Below are 23894 nucleotides of genomic sequence, written 5' to 3'. Positions count from 1 at the left end.
ACACGGCATCCTGCAGCCAGGGAGGGGAAGGAGGGCCACCCCTCCATCATCCACCCCACCTGAGGGAGCAATTCCTGGGGGCCAGGCACTGCGATGACCAAGCTGAGCTCCTTCATTCTCAGAAAAACCCTCAGAAATAAGTACTGGCATCATCCCTGCGTTACAGAAGAGCACGGCCAAGTCCACTTGTCTGATGGAAACCCTGGCACACAACATCAAGGCCCTTTGCTCTTCCTCAGTAAACCACAGCGCCTGACTCTTGTTCTCACCTGTTCTCTCAACCACGTACCTAACATGCAATCAGATGGAGATAAAAGTGTAATGTAAGTCTTTTAAAGATCTGCATCTCACCATATATGCAAGTGCAAGTTCACAGATCTCTCTCCTCTTTCCCCCATTCATTTTTCAGGTTTTAAAAAAGCTTATTCAAAAAAGTCGCTCAGTCACATCCAACTCCTTGCAACCCTACAGACTATAGCTGGCCAGGCTCCTCAGTCCATGGAATTTTCCAGGCAAGAATACTGGAGTGGGTAGCCATTCCCTTCTCCAGGGGATCTTCCTGACCCAGGGATCAAACCCAGGTCTCCTGCATTGCAGATAGATTCTTTACCATCTGATCCACCAGGGAGTGGGGGTTGCGGGGGGACGACACACAGACTATTTTCAGTTTCATCTCAATTTCCTTACTGTGATTATTTAACAACACAAAGACTTTAGTTAAGTACACTGGTTTAAACATAAAGACCTCACATGAAGCCAAGCTTCTAAAGGACCTTGTAGAACCATTTTAAACTGAAAACTGACTCCAAGGAGGGCTGAACTAGCAGGCAGTCACCAACATGCTCAGACCCACGACCCAGGCACCAAATCTGCCCATGGTCAAGTTATGCAGCGGCCAAGTAGCTTCAGTGTCGCTTAGGATTTGACCTTAAAAAAATGAGCTGAAATATTTCCAAGAATTGAGAAGTTTCCCCATTGCCAGAGTTGCAAGGCTCCGATGCACTGAGGCTTCTCCCCTCCAGGAGACATGTCTCAGTCTCACTGTTCCCTTGTCAGACCTCACCGATACTCTGTCAAAGGGTGACAATCTTCAAAACAAAAAGCAAAAACCTAACTTGCATTTCTATTTTCCTGAAAAGTCCTGAGGTGTCACAGCACAGGTTCTGAAGTTAGGTTCAGGTACCAGGAAGTCACATGCGCCTTGTACAGTGGCCCACAGGGCCAGGCACATGTGCTCTGCTGTGAAATTGCAAAGCCTACCGCCAGGGAACAGTAGGCTTCTGAGATGCCCTGTACTGACTTGGCTTGGGATGACACACAGATCCCAAGCCTACAGAAAAATGACATTCATTTATCTGGTAGGCTCTCCGTAACTACTAAGTAAACAATCATTCTGCAAACCAGTCACATTGGAGGGCATTTTCAATTCAGGAGGCTGGGAAAATAGAATAGGCTTAAGTTATTTCATAATCCAGCTTCATTAGATTTACTGTGCACTGGCACGAATAAGTTGGAGGGTAGACACATAAAAATCAATTTCTCTGCAGACATTTGTAGACTGATAAAAGATCAAGCTGCCAAACCAGCTATTAAAGTTTTAAACTGTTTTTTGACTACTAACAATACCCAGTTACACACTGCTGACACCCTGCTAATGAAAGGCCAGCAGGAGAACTCACAGGCCAGTCCCATCGTCCTAGAGTATGACCCTCTGAGCTGACTTTCAACCAGCCCCCATCCTACAAGAGTAACTGGAGGAGACCAGCCCCTGAAGATATGAGCCTAGCATCTCCTTGCTCAGAAGCACAGCAGGACATGCAGGATTAGAGAGACACCAGGCGAGGAGTGGTGTGTGGGTCAGATTAGACCACCACCCATTTACTGAGCACTTACTATGTGCCAGGTGTCTTGTCAGATCCTCAGAGAAACAAATCTGAGTACCCATGAGAGCCCGAGAGAGAGAACAACAAAGACGAGCTGGCTCCACAGGCAAGTCCCATCCTCAGTGGACTGTTTCCTTAAAAAGTGGCATGATTTGAACGTGCAGAGAGCAAACCGACTTGCCTTGTGTTCCTTCCTGCAGTCTATCTGAGTGGTGCCCAACTCAACTACTCTGTAGGAAGTCCACAATCACAAGGAATATTCAAACCCGCATATACTGTAGTCATACAAAGTAAGAGATTTTCAAGAGCAATATGTGCAATTTCTGCCTGAAAGTGCTATCTTTCGAATCTAACCCACACACAATATAGTGATTCCACTGTACTTTCTTGGTGGTGCTTGCACTGCAGGTTTGTCCCATTTTGCATTCCTAAAGGGTGAGGGAGTTCAGTCCTTACTTCGTTGGCTCCGACAGAGCTGATCACACAGCTCAGTTTCTGGTTGTCCTTTGACTCCAGATAGATGGCCTGGCTCTTATGGTACCTGCCAGAAACAAGACATACACTTATTTTTTTAACCACTTTTTTGAGATGTGATTGACATGTGAAATGTGGTATATATTCAATGTACACAAATCAGTGAGTTTGAGCGTAAGTACATACCCATGAAATCATCACCACCAGTCATAAACATCTGTCTCCTCCCAAAGTTTCCTCCCACCCTCTTTATTATAACTATAGTTTTGTAGCTTTTTTTTTTTTCTTTTTGGGTAAGAATATTTAACATAAGGGCTTCCCTTGTGGCTTAGCTGGTAAAGAATCCACCTGCAATATGGGAGACCTGGGTTCGATCCCTAGGTTGGGAAGATCCCCTGGAGAAGGGAAAGGCTACCCACTTCAGTATCCTGAGCTGGAGAATTCCATGGACTGTATAGTCGACGGGGTTGCAAAGAGTCAGACACAACTGAGCAACTTTCACTTCACTTTCACTTTACCCTCTTAAAAATTTTAAGTATGTAAGTACTGGCACAAATTTAAGAAAGTAATAAATAAATGAAGAAAAGGAGGGAAAACGAAAAAAATACTACAACAAAAAACTAATTAAAGGAGTCTTAATTTATATTTGAGGAACAGCCTGGATTTCAGGTTTAATTTCAATGCTTCCATCCTTAGATTAGACAACCTCCTAATCTTCTAAGTCTAAAATCTACATTCTTGGTCCCACTGCAGAATGGAAAAGGGGGCCAAGGAAAGGCCTGGAAAACCAACTCTGTATTTAGTTTTTTATTTAGTGACCCAGTTCACTAGTGGAGCTGACGGAATTCCAGCTGAGCTATTTCAAATCCTAAAAGATGATGCTGTTGCACTCAATATGCCAGTAAATATAGAAACTCAGCAGTGGCCACAGGACTGGAAAAGGTCAGTTTTCATTCCAATCCCAAAGAAAGGAAATGTCAAAGAATGCTCAAACTACCGCACAATTGCACTCATCTCACACACTAGTAAAGTAATGCTCAAAATTCTCCAAGCCAGGCTTCAGCAATACGTGAACCATGAACTTTCATATGTTCAAGCTGGTTTTAGAAAAGGCAAGGGAACCAGAGACCAAATTGCCCACATCCGCTGGATCATTGAAAAAGCAACAGAGTTCCAGAAAAACATCTATTTGTGCTTTATTGACTATGCCAAAGCCTTTGACTGTGTGGATCACAATAAACACTGGAAAATTCTGAAAGACTGGAGAATACCAGACAACCTGACCTGCCTCTTGAGAAACCTGTATGCAGGTCAGGAAGCAACAGTTAGAACTGGACATGGAACAACAGACTGGTTCCAAATAGGAAAAGGAGTACATCAAGGCTGTATACTGTCACCCTGCTTATTTAACTTATATGCAGAGTACATCATGACAAATACTGGGCTGGATGAAGCACAAGCTGGAAATCAAGATTGCCGGGAAGAATATCAATAACCTCAGATATGCAGATGACACCACCCTTACGGCAGAAAGTGAAGAACTAAAGAGCCTCTTGATGAAATTGAAAGAGGAGAGTCAAAAAGTTGGCTTAAAGCTCAACATTCAGAAAACTAAGAACATGGCATCTGGTCCCATCACTTCATGGCAAATAGATGGGGAAACAGTGGAAACAGTGGCTGACTTTATTTCTTGGGGCTCCAAAATCACTGCAGATGGTGATTGCAGCCATGAAATTAAAAGACGCTTGCTCCTTGGAAGGAAAGTCATGACCAATCTAGAGAGCATATTGAAAAGCAGAGAGATTACTTTGCCAACAAAGATCCATCTAGTCAAGGCTATGATTTTTCCAGTAGTCATGTATGGATGTGAGAGTTGGACTATGAAGAAAGCTGAGTGCCTAAGAATTGATGCCTTTGAACTGTGGTATTGGAGAAGACTCTTGAGAGTCCCTTGAACAGCAAGGAGATCCAACAACCTAAAGGAGATCAGTCCTGGGTGTTCACTGGAAGAACTGATGTTGAAGCTGAAACACCAATACTTTGGCCACCTGATGCAAAGAGCTGACTCATCTGAATAAGACCCTGATGCTGGGAAAGATTGAGGGCAGGAGAAGGGGATGACAGAGGATGAGATGGTTGGATGGCATCACCGACTCAATGGACATGAGTTTGGGTTGGCTCCGGGAGTTGGTGATGGACAGGAAGACCTGGCATGCTGCGGTTCATGGGGTCGCAAAGAGTCGGACACGACTGAGCAACTGAACTGAACTGACCCAGTTCAAAAAGTAAATTATAATTTTTCAAGTAAAACCTATGTCTCCACTCTCCATCTCCATCCCCAAAACACTGAGGAGTGAGGGTGGACAAAATGAATAGACAGGCTTGAACACACTGTTCCATTATTTTCTATTTTTTCAGATAACAAGTAGAAAATAAGTAAATTTGGCCTGCCTTTTTCAACAAGACAACAGGCCAAATTCAGCCCTTATTCTGATTGCTCATTCAACAAATACTCATTATCCACTCACTGTATCACTGGCCACCCTGGAGGGTGGAGGCAGACAGCCAACAAGGCCACAGGGTCTCTGCTGTCAGGAGCTTTGAATATAGTGGCAGTGACTATTAAATACTCACACCTGCCAAGTCTAACTCAGGTGAAGTTCTGAGCATTAGACTTGGACCGAAAGGTACCTAGCTTTGCCCTGGGTCAGTTGGGAGAACAGACGGAGAAAAGACCAGACTCTCCCCCTTTCAGTCTCTGCATCTATTCTCTTGGCCTGTAGTGCAGGACCATCTTCACTTTCTTCTACAAGTTCAGGGACAAGGCCAAGGATGAAAGTGAGGAAACCAGGGCCAAAGCACAAATGAGTCAATAACAGCTGCCACAAGGGGAAGAAGCAGCTGCTGTGTGACCAGAGCTAGAAACATCAGTAGAGGTGCTGCCGGCAACTCTGGCCTGGGCCAGTCCAGTACAGTCAAGAATGTAACCTCTGATTCATTCTGACTGTGCAGAGTTGACTTAACAGACAGACCCACCAACTCATGTAGCTTCCACCAAAATGCATCTCCCGGCAAAGCATTGCCATCTTACCACGATTTCTGCTGGGGAAGAAGACAGACTCTGTTTTGCTGGTACAAGGAAATAATCCACTGCCAGGAAATCACAGCTAAGGAGGCACTTCACGCCCACAAGGGCTTCCCTGTAGCTCAGCTGGTAAAGAATCTACCTGCAATGTGGGAGACCTGGGTTCTATCCCTGGGTTGGGGTGATCCCCTGGAGAAGGGAACGGCTACCCACTGCAGTATTCTGGCCTGAAGAATTCCAAGGACTATACAGTCCAAGGGGTTGCAAAGAGCTGGACACAACTGAGCGACTTTCACTTTCACTTCACGCCCAAATGGGCTTTTTTCAATCAAGGTTCTAAGCACTCTTTAACGCGCTACTTAGCTGAAAACTCAAGTTTCCAAGTCAATTTATTTCCTGAGAACACTATTAAAAGAAATAGAATCATAGATTCAATTAGAACAGCAACACTGGTTTAGACTCAGCTTTAAAGTTGCTTTTGGCCAGGGATTAGCTGGTAAACTGGGTCAGGGGACCTCCATAATGCTAAATATGTTAACATTACAGCACATGAGGAAAGGGTGAACTGGTTCATGGCAAAACTCAAACCTGAGTTTCCCTCCCACATCTAAGCCAACCATCCTGTGTAAATGGTACAGTTGTGAGTAATGGTTAGAATAAAAACAAAAGGGGAGAATATTCACAGCTACTCTATGGGGATTATGAGTTATTAAAGAGATAAAAAACACAAAACAACAAGCAACTAGCCTCAAGTCACCCTGATACTACTCTCTAAATACTTTAATAAAGAAAGGTCATGGGTGGGTGTGGTATAGAAATATATAACTAGTGTGAAATGTGCTCAATATACTGCTAAGTCAAGAAAAAAGCTTCATCCATTATGTCCCTGGGCGCATAATACAACATAATGTGTGTTACCTGTGTATCATATACACAGAATAAAACCAGGTAAGCTTATATATTAAAATGTCTATTAAATATATATTAAAATTTCACCAAAATATAAGACAAAAACCTCAGAAAAGAATGATATTTCTTTCATCACATGGTTTTCTTCTTTTCAGAATAAATAGGTAAAAAAGTGTGAAAGCATTAGTCACTCAGTCATATCCGACTCTTTGCAATCCCATGGACTGTAGGCCACCAGGCTCCTCTGTCCATGGAATTCTCCAGGCAAGAATACTGGAGTGGGTTGCCATTTCCTTCTCCAGGGGATCTTCCTGACCCAGGGATCGAACCTGAGTCTCTTGCATTGTAGGCAGATTCTTTACGGTCTGAACCACCAGGGAAGCCCCATTACTTGTATTAAAAAGCACACTGTACTTTCTTATGAGCCACAATACTGGAAAATACCAAAGTAACCAAAAAATGGTAAGAAGAAAACTTAATGTCACAAATTATGTCTTAATATCTGTTAAAGACAGTTCTGGGAGAGAGTCACAACAGCTGTCCTGGGATGCACTGTATCTTCCTTCCAATCCACTCAGCATCCAAATGCCAACACACCAGCCTGGCTTTAAAGTAGATATCAGGAGTAAATGCAATCTGGTCTGGTAAGCCTGGGAAGCAGTCTAGGACTTACATAACTGGCCACCTCTCAAACCTGCCTGCTCTGGGGTCTCTGAACCGTGGTGGTTTGAATGCCCACCACTGCTCACATGCTCCCCTGCCTACCGTATGCTCCACAGCAGAGCTGGCCAGCACTGTTTCCCAAACGAGCTGACTCCCAGGTCCTTCTGAAGCAGAGGCTCTGAGACCTCTGGGGGGTTCTCTCGCAACACAAAGTGGTCTTGGGGAACCATCATCCCTGGATATCAAATCTATTAATTACCCAAATTCTCTGGGAAAAAACAAGTCCTCAGAAATTAAAGTGCTCATACATAGTGGGTGGTGGGAGGGGTAAGTTTTCAAGATGAAATCAGAAAGTATATGGCAACCTTACCATACAAATTTACTTGCTAATTCTAAATATTAATAATAGTGGAAAATTCAAAATATGTTCAAAGAATGTCAAAAAAAAAAAGCAACAAAAATTGAGTTAAATTAGCAAAAATGTATCCTTTTTTTTTTTTTTTAAACCAATTAAGTTGTTTGATAAGCTACAACTCATCTCTGCTGAAAAAATATTTTAAATAGCCTCAGAGAACAAGCCCCAAACATCAAATTGACCTTATTACTAATGGAAATTCTGACCTGGGGGAATCGCTACAATTAAGTCCTTAAAGTTTTGCCTCTACTATTAAACCCAATGAACTAGAACCACCACTACTATTATTAAAGAAAGCAATTCCTTTAGAAGGTGGGTCAAAAAGTGGGGCAGAGAAGGGGTAGAATTAATTTAATTTTGTATCCTCCTAGGAATCCTGATATTGTTTTATTTCCCCCAAAAAACGAATGCCATGTTACAATCACAGGATTGCAAGGAGTCCCAATTCCAGCTGTAAAGAGGCGCTGCTGGGGAGGTGGGGGTGGGTGGGAGGCTCACGAGGGAGGGGACATACGTACACTTACAGCTGATACAAGGTGCTGTACAGCAGAAATCAATCAACACTGTAAAGCAATTATCCTCCAATTAAAAGTGAAAAAAGAGTCACTGTTTTGAGTTATTAATAACAGCCAGGCCAGAGGGTTATATCCACCCATGCAAGAGGGTGCTCTCACTGGATTCACTTCAGCAGCCCCAGATTTAAGGTGAGGAGAGAAAATAAAGTCCACCGGCACAGGCACCATCAATGAGTCACCTTAAAATCTCAGCTACTTTCACAGTGCTTTCTAAGGATGGTCATTAGTACAAATCAAAACGTGAGGAAAACCTCCAGCAGGACATAAAATATCTTAAAAGCAGTGTATCCAGAGGCAAGGGCAGACGCTCATCTTCCCAAGTGAAACGTAGCCTGATAAATGAGCATTCAGGCCAAGATGGGCAGCTCAAATCACACTCATTGTGCTCAAGTCATTTAAAACTCAATGAAATGTGTTTTGCCAGAAATACTGTTTCACCAAAATACTTCACGCCACCAGCAAGAGCAGAAAGCAATTCAGCTGACCTCTCAGCCACAGACCAGGACTACTGAGAAAGAAGGAAGAAAGAGAACCTCCAAACTGACAAGGACACAGAGCCAAACATCAGGAGCCTGATGAAACGTGAGAGGCCAGTCCTGCACTGGGAGTGTGCCAGCCAGGATTCTGGCAAACACACTTTCCACATTCAGCAGAAAGGGAGGTGCTCTCTCTCAGCAAATGTGACGTGAACTCTGACCAGCAAGGCCACAGAAGAGGAACACAAAGAATGCAGAAAACAACAGTCATCATACTTAACAACAGAATAAGCAACCTGAAAGTCACTGAAATTATCAGATGCTCCCAGACACTTGACAGATCTCTGCTGCCACTGGGAGAAAGACAGTGAAATTCGTTCCAAACGCTTAGGTGGTTGGACACATCCCACCTGACCACGGTCTACACTGTGAAACCCCCATCACTGTGGATCCTTTCTTCAGAAAAACAAAGAATTTTATTTTACTGCGTTTTCATATCTCGTAAATCTGAGGACTAAGCTGTAGGAGGAGGAAGACAGAAAGCGACGCAATGACAAAATGAACATCATCTGAAATATCACAGGGCTTTAGGACTCACAGATTCGTAAAGATGTTAGTGATAAATCTCATCATCTTTGAAGATGGTTCTTATGTGTGCGCTTGATCTTTAAAGGTTATTTGGTTTTCATTATTAGAAACATTTTTCATCTTATTTTGCCCCTTGATGTGTTGAGTTGTCGGGGCCTGCCATCTAGTGGTGCTTGTGTTCTGACAAGCAACCCTAGAAAACAACACAGCTGGCCTTTTAGAAGGACACCGAACAATCAAATGACAGGGGCAGAAGTCACCAAGATCAGGCTAACAGACAGATCCCGCCTTCCTCCTCCCCGGGGTTGTTAACTCACTGTAACCTCGTGGGCGGAACTGCTGTACTTCAGGCACCACGAGGTCTCTGAGCATTTTTACCAACTTCAGACATTTAACAATGGGGCTTTTTTTTTTTTAAAGAAACCTCAAAACATTCAAAATAATAACTAATTTTAGAATTTTGGTTTAAATACTGAAACTCAAAACATTATATAACCATTATAAATGGCAATTACAGAGACCCTACAATAACCCAGAGAAACATTCTCCTTACAAACAAGTAGAAAGGCAGAAGGAAGACGTGTCTGCCGTGACTTAACCTGAGCAACAGTGTGCCTACATGTGGGCAATGAATAAGAGGAGGAACTGAGAATTTAAAGAAAGGATGGCAGGGTCCAGCTGACTTGACATCTAGCAGATAACCAGTCACAGAGCACACAGTAGGAAACCTTTACAAAAAGAGCAAATGCATGAATAAGGTTTTTCATATTGCTTTGCTATTTCCTTCCCAATGACCACAATGGTGGCCTGAAGGTTTCAAACCGTCTTCAATCTAAACTAGTAATGTTTTAGGCTACAACTCTCCCAAGTACTTTCCCTGGAACACTTGTGCTGCAGGATGTGGTGTGTAAAAGGGTCCACGCACGCTCAGTCACTGACTCATGTCCTACTTTTTGCGACCCCACCAGGCTCCTCTGTCCATAGGATTTCCCAGGCAAGAAGACTAGGGTGGGTCACCATTTCCTCCTCCAGGGTATCTTCTCAACCCAGGGATTGAACCCACATCTCCTGCACTGGCAGGCAGATTCTTTACCACTGAGCCACCAGGACGGCCTGTGTAAAAGGGTACCTTGTCAGATAAGCAGTACTGAGTAACTTCTCATCAATTCAGTGTACATTAGCGTATCAGAAGACCCGGAGTGCTACAATGATGAAACCCACTGATCTTAGTCAACACAGCCACTGCCCACACTCACCTGACCATAGAATCTTTTCTTCCACAGAACCCCTATTAATTTCAGCATGCAGAGGGCACAGTTAAGGGGAGGAAGAGGGGGACATAAACCCTGACCCCAGTCTACAGGGGCACCACAAAAGATGTAAGCCTGCAGGTTCTAGTATGGTGGCAGCAGCATGACCAGAAGAACATGTTTTGGGGAACACTGCCTTCAGAGATCTAACAAGCAGCATCAATCCAAGACTCCCCACACACTTTTTAATGTCCCTCCACCTTTAGTTAAGCAGCAGCCATACTCTGAAATAATAACTAGAGACAGCCCTGGCCCTCTTTCCAAACGGTTCTTTGAGATACTAATGAGTAACCTATGTTCACATAGAACTTACCATCTTTTATCATAGTACAGTTTGCCGTCTTCTATCCGAGCTTCAAATCTCTGGGCTGGAGACTCTGCAGGGGTGGTGGGCAAGTGTTCGGGAGAGGACGGGGATGCTGGAGGAACCGAGGAGATATTCCCATGACTAAGCGTGTCACAAGCATGCTAGTCCATCCACTAACATGCTTTAAGTGAAATGCTATTTATAAGGGGGCAACAGTCATGATCCTCAAGTTCTTACCATTCTAATAAATGGAAATTCAACAAAATTCTTGTACATCACATCTTCAAAGCAACTCTGTGAGCAGGCAAGGCAAAGATTAACCTCCTCACGGAAGAGAAACTGAAACCTGAGGCTCAGGCAGGCTAACTGAGAGTAGGACTAAAACACCACTGATGATCAGAAGCTCCAATGGGCAAGAACTAGAAAAATCTCGTTAAATTTATAAAAATTAAATCATGTCTAGAAATATTTATTAAGAGATAGAAAAAAAAAAAAAGAGATAGAGCAGGTTATTGGGGTATGTATCGAGTCACGTTAATAGCGCTGATAACTAAAATGGGTTCAAATCATCTAAATTCACACACTTACTCACAAACCCACCCCACCAGGCCTTCAGACACTCAGGACCTCTCTCCGGATCATGGTGGCTTTCAAGAGGGAATTATTCAGAGTGGGAAAAATCTTGTTTCCTTTCATAAGACTCGCCTCATGGAGGGATGTGTAAGTAATCGCCATGTTTAAAAACAACAGCAAAAAATGCCTTGCCAGTCCAAAATTCTATTTTGCAGCCTAGCAAAGACCCTTAAGTGCTGCTCTGAATGAAACACCCTAAACAATGGGCCTGTCTCTTCTGTAAGTTGGGACTGGAAGCAGCCCGAAAGGCCCTTAGGAGAACCAGCCTGTGAAAGCCACAGGATAAGCATGCCTCGTGCTGAACTCTACCAATTGACCAACACTGAAACATCCTCTGATCTCATTTTCAGAAATGGATCTGTGCTGACATCCTATGCCTAATGCCTACAAAAGAAAGGAAAGAATATGTCTTTTTTATAATAAATCCTAAGGAAAAGACAAAGGTACCCTTAACATAGCAGGGTTAAAAATAAAAATCAGGGGAGGATGAACTTAAAGGTCCCTTTGGTTTTCATGATGACTGCTCTTAGGTAAATGATGAATGTTTTATTTTTGAAAACCACGACAACTCCTTGTCAGGCATTCACATGCTTTTCCAACAATACAATAAAAAGCCTGCACAAATGCCTGTAACATCGTGCACTTACCTGGTCTCTTGGGTGACTTCAGCTGTAGGAAGAACAACAAAAAAATCTTAGAGAAAATCATTTCAGATGCAACTCAAGGTGTCAAAGGTATCACAATGATTTCATAAGCAACATGTGAACAAAATAAAGCCCAAGCTTTCAAATAAATAAAAAAAAAAAATCACACTGTACCTTATTTAACGTTCTCAGATCCTCCATGATCTGCTCATCTGTTAACAAATAGTTGAGCTGGGGTACTGAGAGTTAAAGGAATGTGTCTAAAAAGGACAGTTTCCAAGCAAACAGAATTCAACAAGACGGTGCCAGCATTTGAGAATCTACCAAGTGAGAGGAAGTTCCACCATGTTCCTACAGTTTGCCTCTCGGAACTTTCTGATCCTCCTACTCAACATGGTGGAGTCAGGTATTTAAGAATCCAAATTCCCCCATCTTACAAATGTCTATGCTAAGAAGGTGAAATGAGACTCCACAGGTACCTACAGTAACAGTGAGAGCCCAGGGCACAGGAAGAAACCTCACCTGCCACTTGTGAAGTGCTTCTGTCCCAAAGATCCAAGACTTCCACACACATACATAATCTTGCCTAGCAGCTTCAATTCTCAGTTGGGAAGATGAAGGGACCTGAAGTCATGCCCTGTCCTCTTGGCAGATAAATAAGAAAACCATTCTGTACAAATGGCTATTTATCATCTCCTCAAGAAGATGGAAACAACATACCCCCCCATCATGCGTCCCCTTTCCATTCTTATGATGAGAAGGGTTTCTTAATGTCTGACTATAACTCTTTTGTGTTTTAATTGAACAGCAGTTTGCAATCCACTGTTTGGGGGATATAGGTGACTGAAGTACAAGAGGCAGTTACTGTCCTCATTTGCTAAGTGGAAAAATCAAGGGCACATGAAATTTTCAGCTGTCCCGAATTTCCAAGTGAGTGTAAAAGGAGCCCAGAGTCCCTTTCCAAATGACTGCTCTCTGCGACTCGCTCCCACTCAAAGCAGAAACGACAAGATTCCAGTCATAAAACGGCCACCCTCTATCTCATGGACAAATATATGTGCTTTCCAACCTAATATGACAATTCCTGTAGGACAAAGGCCATGTTCAGTCTATCAGAAGGAAAAGCAAAGGATTCAGTGGTCTAAAGGAAAAGGTGTGATGAAGGGTTGATGTGAGTGGATATCAGGAGCAGGTTTCCTCCTCTTGTCTGGGATGGGGACAGGATCATTCGGTCGCCTCCGCAACTTTCTGGTCATGATGGGTTTCACTTCCATAGAATCTACGCCAAGAATGAAACAGGTAAAGCTATCCAACTGCCACCTGAAGTCAGCAAGAGTCCACAGTAGGACTGTCAGCCCCAGAGCCACCCCACCAGAATTGTTTCATTAGGGACGTCCAGTCCACGAATGTGGGTCAGATGCCGATGACTTCTGAGGGGCCTGTGCTCAGGAGACTCAAGGCTGACCCAAGCACACATCCCCCTCAGAAACGGCAGCCCCCCTGCGGCTTCCCACTGCAGCTGTGGCTGCTTCGCTCCGACTCCCTGAAAACTAGGCGTTTTCCTCTTCCTCCTCTCTCAAATCAGGAGGCCACAGAGCAGTAGGCACTTAGGACTGGAAGGAACTTCTGGGTTGTCTCAGCTAATTCCTGCCCTTCCCACAGACAGCAAGTGAACCAAAGCCCAGTGGTGTAATAGGCTCTTGAGAGGCCTCTGGCCTCAGTCTCAACATTTTCACATGAGATTTACAAACCTGAACTCTTATTATTTTATTTTACAACCTTTTTTAACTACTCGACTATCCAGACTGATACCCTGAAGGCTCCTGGTAAAGGTCTAGTTTCCTCCTCCTCAACTTCTCTTGACTGGCTGTCATGGTGGCCACCTCCCCTCACACACAGTCTCTCCCCACGGTCCCTCCTCCTCTCCTAGTTTGCATCCTTGGGCTCCGTTTTGCTGGCCTGCTCCTTAGATGCAGGTGAGCTCTGAGGTCTTGTCAGTTCTCACTCCAGCTCCACCCACCCTGTCGCACAGCACCCTACACCACCACACATTCTTCTCCAGGTTCCGAGTGAACCACTTCTTCCCTGAGATTCACCCCTGAGACCATCTCCTCCACCACCCACCCTCCCCAGTCAGAGCCAACTGTCATCTGTGACTTTCTTCACCCACACATCAGATCCAGATAATGGCAGTTCTGCCCTTTCACTGGGCTTCCCAGGGGGTACCAGTGGTAAAGAATCCACCTGCCAATGCAGGAGACTAAAGAGACTTAAGAGCTGCAGGTTGGGAAGATCCCCTGGAGGAGGATGTGGCAACCCACTCCACTATTCTTGCCTGGAGAATCCCATGGACAGAGGAGCCTGGTGGGCTACAGTCCATGGGGTCGCAAAGAGTCGGACACGACTGAGCAACTGCACTTCACTTCTCCCGTCTGGTCTCCGCCCCTTCTCCTCCCTGCACACAGTCTCTGTGCGAGTTTTGCAGCTCTTCTGTCACCCACAGGCACCTTACTGTTTATGCCTTCAGCCTCTGTGTGCTGTCCCTTGCCCAGCCTCCTCTTTTCTGCCAGGTAACTCCTACACACAGCCACCTCTGAGAGCCAGCTCAACACCCGCTGCTGTTATGGCTTCTGAGAAGTCCTGCCTTCTTCCCAGCAACCAGAGCATCTGTATGAGCCCTTCCAGCAAGCTCCTGGTCGCTCCAACTCCACCCCAGGACCGAGCACACTTCCGGCACACAGCAGGGGCTGGCTGCACAGGATTTCCCACTGAACAACTAGATGAAGTCAAGCCTGATGCTGAGGGCCAGTTCATTTGTGACTGTCACCTACATGAACAGCTGACAAGACAGCCTGAAGGAATTCGACGTGGCCTGTCCACCACGGCAACGTGCAAGGCCCGAGAGGATATAACGGGGGAGAGTGAGGGGCCGTCTCCCTAAAAGACATCTCTTACCCTGTGCTGAGATGCCACCCCCCGCCCCCAATTTCTTACTGGTTGGGTGGGTGGGAATCCCCGCGGCAGGGTGTGACGTGTCAGGCAGGTTGAGTAAATACTCTTGCATCTCAAGTTTCCTCATCTATAAAATGAAAATACCAGTAACACTTCCCTTACAGGGTGCTGTGAAGATGACATGAGATGACAGGTATAAAGCCCTCAACATGGTGCCTGGCCTAACTAGAATTCAGTCAATGCCAGTTTTTATCATCGAGCTCTCAGCCAGGAAAAAACCATATAGAGATCTTTCTGAAAAGTCATGGCACAAACAGCTGCAATAGAAATTACAAACTTGAAGGCAACTACTGTCAACTGTGAGGCTTTGCAACATTTAGACCTAATTTGGAAGATGAAAGAACACCAGAGATAAGGCACCAAGACTCCAGCCAAGTGTGCCCTGCCCTCCAGGGATAGGCAACACATGATGGAAACAAACAGGGAGCGGGAGAGCTGAGAAGATCTGGGAATAAGCTGGTCCATTCAAAGCCAAAAAACTCAGAAAAAAATAACTGCACCCAATCACTCACAGATAAGAAAACATAATCAACTTCTCTTCTGCAATGGTAAAAATCAATCCATTTCACTGACCTAGTCACGGCATTAGCCTAATCAATTTACCCAAAAGACTACTTCAGCATAAGGAAGGTGCTCTGAGGAAATCTCTAAAGTTAATTAGCATGTCCCCACCACTGTCTAGGAGAGTGAGTGAGCAGGAAGTAGTCCTGGCCCAGGGTCCAGGTGGAGGATGTAACTCAAGGGGAAGAGCAACGTGTGTAAGCATCACAGTCCCAAACGACACAGTAAGACTGTTTATTTAACTCACTTTGCTCCAGTCCCACCAAGGTTTGCATGGTTGGCTTCCACAGACGATTTCTCATAGAAAGATGAGAGGTGCTGACCACCCGGGTCTGAGCTGATCTGGAAATTCTATTTCTCACCAAAATCAACAGGCTGGGTTTACATCAGTTTCCTGTGTTTAACCAGGGGTCCCAAGGGCTCTGACAAAAGACAAACTTCTGGGACTGAAACTCAGATCTCAGAGTGTGGCCACTCAAGCAGGAAACAGCGTCGTCTTCGACAGAAAAGCCACAGCAGGGTCAACACTGAGGCAGACAGGCAGTTACCCCCAAACCAGGGGCTGGACTGAAGGCCCGGGGCAAACCCCAGGCACCCCTTTCTACTGGCAACGTCACAAACCCAGGCTGCATGGTGACTATAAATGGGTGCCTGTAAGAGATGGGCAGGGAGGATGAAAATCAAGATCAGGTCTTCCATAGTCAAACTGGGTAGGAGTGAAGGGACTGATCTCCATTAGGCCAGCAGCCCACAACACAGAAGTTGCATTCCAAGTGTAAACCGATGAAGCCCCCACAACGCTTGGATTCCACAATGGCAGCACCAGAAAAGAACGTCTGGGGGACGAGCCCGCCCCACCCCAAATCCAGGTTCCCTCTTCCATCCTCTCTCCCAAGCGGTTTGTTTGGAGCCTCTTCTGACTTCCAAGGGTCCCTGTTCACTGGCATCTGGCCTGTGTTGTGTGAACCCCCTCCTGCATCACTACAACCACATAAATCTTGTAAAGTTTCTTTGCCACTAGAAAGCAGCCTGACACATCTTTACCTTCATTTATTTAGGACACCCCTCTATCAGAACCACCTCACACTGAGGAAGGCACGGAAACCATGTCAGTCTTGTAACTATGAGAACACAGGCTCCTTGAGGACACAGACCTTCCGGGCCACTCATTCTGTGAAGCACTCAGTGCCACAGGAGTTCGGAGGGTTTCTGGAGTCAGTATCATGTGGTGGTTAACAGAACATGTCTGGAGTCAAAGAATCATCTCACCCGGACGCTTGGAGCAAAGGGCTCCGCTCCCACGCGCCTGCCCTGCTAAGTCGAGTTGAAGGAGTTGCAGGGGCTGAACGGGGTTCGAGCTTCACCAGGCCTCAGTGCCTGCTCTGTGCCAGCCCCCCGGGGCACATCGCGCCATCTCCACATCAGACCTCCACAGCGGGTTCTATCAGCTCCCTGCCAAACAACAAAACTCCACCACAGAAGCAAGTTCAAGGCAGGGCTGGGGTTCATCCACTCCTGTCAGCCTTCAGCAGCAGTTCTCATATTTTCATATAACACCTAGCTCAAGGTAAGTACTCAGAGCTCCTACTTGATGTTATCATTACTCATGGCTCCCGCCGCGAATCCAGTATCCTCTAAGGAACCTCACAGGCTTTACTGAGGTCATGAAAAGCTTCCACAGGGGCCTGCAGGTTGGTTGGAAGACGCCCCTGGTGAGGCATGAACTTAAAAAAGAAGATGAAGTGGTGGTTAGTGGTCTGTCAGCAGGCAGGAGAAAAGACAGCTGGCCTAAGGTAGGAAGGGGACACACAAAGAAGGAAAGATAAAGCCCCCACACGTTTTCCAGCTCATGAAGGTCTCATTAATTATTGCGGTTACTTATAACTTTGGCCTCAACTGCAGAGAAAACTCACACTTGGGGGTGATTCTGTCTATAACCTCACTCCTCCAAGTGTGGTCTGACCAACAGCATCATAGGCCCTAAAGAGGTGGTTAGAAATGCAGATCACTGGCTCCGCCCCAGACCCCCTGAATCAGAATCTGCATTTTATCAAGACCACAGGTGACTCACATCCACACTCAGGATAAGGGAATCACTGCTTGCATCCCAGTTTCTTTAAGACAGTATGCCTTCCTGCCTGAACAACCCAGCTGTCCCAAGTTCTCCACCAGTGGTTCACACAGCCTAGAGAATGTCCCACCATTTCCCATGGAGGGCTGTAAAGGCTGAAGTCCTGCTCAGATAGAGCACTTCACCGGGAACGCCTGTTTTCCAACGGGTTATTTGGTTTGAGTTTCTCATCAGACCCGCACTCCATTTTGTTTTTCAAGAGATCCTCATGTTGAACCAGAAAAGGAAATTTTAAGAAGCATCTTTTCTGGGCAGAGCGAGGCAGCGCTGATATTGGGCATCAATCCACAGAGGTGAAATCAGTCACTCAGCAGGAGGAAGGCAGCCGGGCCTTTAAGCCAACACCATGGCAGCACCATCTGTGGAAACGCTCATTACCCTTCTAGCTCCAGTGCGTTCTCTTCAGACACTCCATCATTACCTTGGCAGTGCTTTCCATGCCAAGGGTACCAAATGGCTTGAGGAAGGACATCGGTACCTTTAATGCCCATGGCCGGCTTTAAGCACTCCTGTAGTCTGTTTTACTGCGTCACAAATGATTTCCCTGCACTTATTTGTCTTTTCTACCCTGGCAGGCTAGGCCTCTTAAGTCACCAAGGATGCCTCCTGTCCCCGTTAAAATTCCGGCTGTAAAACAGTCTGGCCCAACAATGACTATTGCCTGTCAATATTTAGGATGCCAAATCACAGGTGAGGGGCTGACAGCCTTCCTCACAGATGGAAAGGGAGCGGCTGTAAACTGACAATGTTTCCCACCCGCCTAATGAAGGCTCCAAGCATCTGGTGGCGCTAGCGGGGATCGATGAGGCGTCAATGCCGCCAGACCCACGTCGGAGAAGAGGGTGTGCAGGTCAGAACACAGCCACGCAGACTGGGACCGGACAAGGCACCACTATGCTCCCAGTTTAATCAAAAAAGCGCCTCAACAAGAACAAGCCGGTGCTGTTCTGAAGATGCTGTTTTATATAGCATCCATTCTCACCAAGACATATTTCTGAGCTGCAGTCAGTGGTCTTCAAGGAATTCATTCCTTTTGCCAAGTCTTTCAATGAGGAAGGTATTAGAAGAGATTTTTCAAGAGCCAGACCCCTACTTTAGACACAACCACAATATCACTGGTGTGTCGTGAGGACTGGTGCTAAAAGTCCATGTCAGGGGGAGGGCCGTGTTGGCTAACAGCACCAGAAATACCAAAGGGGAAATAAAGCTCTAAACTGTTACTTTTAGCTTCAAAATCAGCCCCGAGGACTTACATAAAAACAAGGTCTTTCTAGAGCACTCGGCAAAAATGAGACATGCCAGAGCCCCAGGACCTTCTGAACATGATTATAAGGGTAAATCTGGGGGTGTGCAGAAGGCATGCCATTTACACATCCAAGTGACAAACTCGCCACTGACGTGCCTTCAGTATTTGCTGATGGAAATTTTGCCAAGTTCCAAAACAGCTAGTTCAAGCCAATTCCCATCCTGTATCCTTCTCAGAGTCATTGTCTCATATGGCAACAAAAGAAGCAGCCCATATTGCTTCTCCCTCAAACCTGCTGGGTTCCCATATGCAGACGACTGAATCCTAGAAGGCCAGGGAGGGACTGGCTCCAAGTCTAACGTAACTTTACTAGCTTCACAGGAGAACAGCTCAGTTCAGCTACCCCTGCTGAAATATTCACAGTAACACCTGGGGCGAAGGGATCTAACAGCACAGATGATATAGCCAAAGCCTCTGTTCTCACAGTCAGGTCAAAGTTAAGACAATGCCTTTTCCATAATGAAGGTAGAAAGAAAAAAAAAACAAACAGAAGGATTCCCACCAGCACAGAGGAACTTGGCTGAGTAATTCGTGAAAATAAGCAAGACTGGAATGACAGCTGACCCAGGAATTTTGATAAATAAAGCAGAAGCCTGATGCTGCAGTCACTGTTAAAGGTCTACCATTTAATTTACCCAACACCTGTTATGTACAGGGCCCTGTACTAGGCACTCATATTTCTAATCAGTTTTGCGGGATGAGGTATGATCAGCCTCATTTTATAGAGGGGAAAACAGGCTCAGAGAGGTTAAGTGGCTTGACTAAAGTCACACAGCCAATACAAGACAGAGCTATAACTCCGACCTGCCACGTCAAAGACCGCCCCTCCGCCCCCCTTTCAGCTCACTCTGCCCTGATGATGAGGAGCTGGCAGGACTCAGCACTGGAGTGCCTCCCTCCCTCGAAGACCCCCTCAGACTGCCCTGGATCCTGCTCTGTGGTGCTCTCGCACCTCCAGTCACTTCCATCGTTAGCTTTTCATTTTCAATCATTTTCGTACCTCCAGTCAGTTCCATCGTTAGCTTTTCATTTTCAATCATTTTCTTCTTTTCCTCTAGCTCAGCAATCAGGTTCTCTTTCAGCTCAACCTTCTTGTCTTCAAATTCTTTCACTGCCGCCTTCTTTTCTTTGATGTAATTTCTTTCCACTTGTTCAGTCTAAGCAAAAGAGAAACACAGGTTGTGTCTATATGACCCTGGGAGCCAGGGTTTGAACACAAAGCCTTGTTCTGTGCGCAAGCACAAAGAAAATACCTTTTCTAGAAATAAGAGAGACAGCAGCAGTCACACACCAACGTGCAGTACGGAGTGTCTGGGAGCAAGCTTTCTAATGCATGCATGAAACTGAACCACACAACTTCTGGTTTTTATGCGAACCCCTCCCTTGTAATCAGGTATTTCCTCTCTTCCACATCTTATACTTTGTGGCTTGTATGTGGAAACAAAACATAACTTTCTCAAACACAGTAAATAAACCCTTTTGAAGACACAGCTTTGAAGGAAAATAGTATATTCCAGATGAAATACCTATATTCAAGATGAGTTATAAGATACCAAGTCAAGACAGCCTGAGTTACCCTATTTTTTGATGCTTACAGTAAGGTAAGATCTAACAGTAAGATAAAGACCAACAAGAGGACAAGATCACTTATCAGGTGACTGAACCCCAAGAGACACTCAAACACTAAGTTTATACTAAGTAAATTATACTAAGTTATATATTATACTAAGTAATTATATACTTAAAAGTATATAAGTAAAGTATAAGTATACTATAAAGTAAAAGTATACTAAGTAAAAAAAATGCATAAGCATCTACTTTCCCAATCTCATCACTGCCTGAAGTGAAGAACAAGGGGACTCCTGGCGGGTAAGGCTGTGGATTGTGTAACCCTCACGATCTTAGGGTCATGACTGTGTGTGCTTGTGCTGACTTCAGTCTCCAATAACGCAGCTCTGAGAAACCATGACCACCCCCCCACCCTCCGGCTCCGCCACACACACACTGGCCCCCTAGGAGCAAGCACATCACCCAAGATTTGGCCCTCATCACTGCCTGCAGCTCTGCGCCTCACACGGGACCAGCACTCAGACATCTGCTGAGTCAAAGATCTTAATCAGTCTTTCCCTCCCATCCCGAGTTTCAGAGGGATCAATCTGAGCTGATTCGGAGATCTGGTTGCTTTGAGGACCAATATAACCAATTATTAGGCCATTATAATTCAGTGTGTGCATGCGTGCTAATTTGCTTCAGCCATGGCCGACTCTTTATGACCCCGTGGACCACAGCCCACCAGGCTTCTCTGTCCATGGGATTCTCCAGGCAAGAATACTGGAGTGGGTTGCCATTCCCTCCTCCAGGGGACCTTCCTGACCCAGGGGTCACATCTGCATCTCTCACATCTCCTGCGTTGGCAGGTAAGTTCTCTACCACGTACCCCCGAACGGCTGTAACGTGAGATGACAGTCAACAAGAATGCAGTGAGGGGGACTATCTGTCCGCTAAGCCCCTGGGATAAGCACAGGCTGCCCGACAAACAAACAGATGGAACTTCTGAGCTGAGACCAAATGTCCTTTCATCAAACAGAACCCTAAGAGAGGCTTCCAGCAGGGCTTCCCTATGTCTATGTGGTGATGAAGGAAAGGCCACTGGGTTGGGAGATCAAGATCCCACCCTGACAAAGATCTTGCAAGCCCAGAAGACCTGTGGTACTTACTTCCAGCTGGAGGAAGAGTTCTGAAAGAGAGAAAACATGCAATTAGATTCACGAAGCTGTGCCACCTTTTTAGACAGTGACGTTAGGATTCATTTAGAAGCAGTAATTGCTTTCTGAGAGCACCGTTACACAGAGCAAATGTTTCCATCAGTAAAGTGTGGCTACGTGAAGAGGCAGGACTAGTTAAAATCTGGCTCTCAACAGAATCCGCTCTGGCAGCTTTGCCCAAGGGCGAAAGGGGGCAGCGGGAACCAAGCTACCCTGGCAAAATAGAAGTAAAGTTAGCCCTTCTTTCATTAAGCACACACCCTCAAGAGTCCTAAGGGACAGAAGAAACAACTCAGTTACACCAAAAGCAAAGGCAACGTGGATGTTTTTAAGTCCTCATGCACAGGGCTCTCTGTGGTGAGGAAGGACATTCTCCAAGCAGAGGGGAGAGGCCCCCAGCCCTCCTGGGGCTCTGGTCACAGGCCACCCAGCCTCTGGTCACACCCAGGCCTCCACCCACAACACCCTCTGGGCTCTGACCACAACTCCAAGTTTCAGATCTACTGCAGCCTCCTCAGCAAGGCCTTTTCTGAGGCCCCATCACCCACCAAGCCCCTCTCAGACACCTCAGAGCATCCACTCACAGGATCACTGGCTATTTAGCACCCACTGTGTGCCAGGAGACTACTGCCTGTTAACCCAGCAGCTCCCCCACCCCTAGACTACAAGGCCTCTGCAAACCTAGCACCTGGAACAAAATAGGTCCGTGGCTTCTCATCTTTTTTGGGTGACAGCAGAGCTGCTGCAAGTGGTCCACAAAGATTGCTGAGGGAGTAACAACTCTGGGGGATGCTGATCCCATTCGACAGGGTCTCCTGTGCAACCCCAATCAGTCCCACCGATCCATCCACCCACAGAGGAGCACATATGCACAGTCACACAAAACTGACAGTTTCAGTAACTTGAGATGAAGACTCCAATGTCAACCAACAATTGCTGAATGAGAAAATTAACTGAGAAAACAGACAAGACACTCGCAATTTTCTAACCCTCAGAAGCTCCCACCCCGGCGGCACTGGGAAGCATGGCGCACACGAGCCCGAGTGCACCCAGCCCCACATGCTCGCTCCTATGACTGCTGCACTAGCACCGTGTGAACGGGCCAGACGTGTGAGGTCTGCGCCATTCTGAGACATCACACCTGCACCAACAAGTCAAGTGACAATTAGCACTCAGAGCTGGTGGTGGATGTTTCAAAGCAGCCAGACACCAGACACAACAAAAGCAGGTGGATTAAAGCTGCCGGAAATGTGCTTTTTAAAGCTCAGGATGCGACCGATTCAGAAGCCCTTCTGCATTTTTACCTGGGGATGGGTGTGGGGGTGGAGGGGTGCTTATTAAATAAAACTTCCTTGGTGGCACAGTGAATAACAACGTGCCTGCCAAGGCAGGGGACATGGGTTCCGTCCCCGGTCCAGGAAGATCCCACGTGTCATGGAGCAGCTAAGCCCATGCACCACAACTAGCGAGCCTGAGCACTGCAACTACCGAAGTCTGCGCACCTTAGGGCCTGCGCTCCACTACGAGAGAAGCCACCGCAGTGAGAAGCCCAAGCACCACAACGCAGAGCAGCTCCGACTCACAGCAGCTACAGAAAGCCCGAGCAAAGCAACAAGACCCAGTGCGGCCAAAAATAAAAAAAAAAAACCACATAAAAACATAAATAAATCAAAAATTTTAAACTAGTAACCTAAAAAAAGGAAAAACAAATCAACACCCAGTCCTACAGTCCTCACTTAAGAGAAATGGCTCACATCAATTTTCTTTCCCTCCTTGCATCTCAAACCAATTCCGTGAGACATTAGCATTCCTCGCTCCAGATGGGGAAACGGAGGCTCCAAGGGTAAACACTCACTTAAGAGGTTTAAGCCCAAAAAAAAAAAAGAGGTTTAAGCCCTTCAGGGCTGGGAGGAAGCCCTCGGCCTCTGCCGTGCCCCCTCCTTTCCGCTAATGGGGCTCCAGGAAAAAAGCCCTGAGGAGATGCCTCAGGAACTTAGAATGGGGGGGTGGCAGTGCAGTGGGAGGGGGCTGGGTCACCACAGAGGCTCTACCCCCACTTTCCCTGCATCCCCCACATCCTGCAGCCCCTTTGCTGTGCCCTGGTGGACATGACACCTGCTCACTGAAGGAAAGAAGGCCTCCATCCATACAAGGCTG

At 46.1% G+C, this 23894-nt stretch overlaps 1 protein-coding gene across 5 annotated transcripts in view; it reads right to left on the bottom strand.

The window, feature by feature from the left end:
- SUDS3 (SDS3 homolog, SIN3A corepressor complex component) overlaps positions 1 to 23894 on the bottom strand; it is a 150527-nt gene that overhangs the window by 118674 nt on the left and 7959 nt on the right. For all 5 annotated transcript variants that reach the window (XM_061141889.1, XM_061141887.1, XM_061141888.1 and 2 more), the window contains 7 exons: positions 21690 to 21709; positions 19973 to 20129; positions 13146 to 13241; positions 12137 to 12198; positions 11966 to 11987; positions 10692 to 10797; positions 2340 to 2424 (listed from right to left, as the gene is read on the bottom strand). In XM_061141889.1, coding sequence (XP_060997872.1) covers positions 2340 to 2424; positions 10692 to 10797; positions 11966 to 11987; positions 12137 to 12198; positions 13146 to 13241; positions 19973 to 20129; positions 21690 to 21709 — 548 coding nt within the window. The remainder of the gene's footprint in view (positions 1 to 2339; positions 2425 to 10691; positions 10798 to 11965; positions 11988 to 12136; positions 12199 to 13145; positions 13242 to 19972; positions 20130 to 21689; positions 21710 to 23894) is intronic.

This window comes from Dama dama, chromosome 5, assembly GCF_033118175.1.
Source record: "Dama dama isolate Ldn47 chromosome 5, ASM3311817v1, whole genome shotgun sequence".
Classification (NCBI taxonomy): domain Eukaryota; kingdom Metazoa; phylum Chordata; class Mammalia; order Artiodactyla; family Cervidae; genus Dama; species Dama dama.
This window is presented reverse-complemented; position numbering and strand designations above follow the sequence as displayed.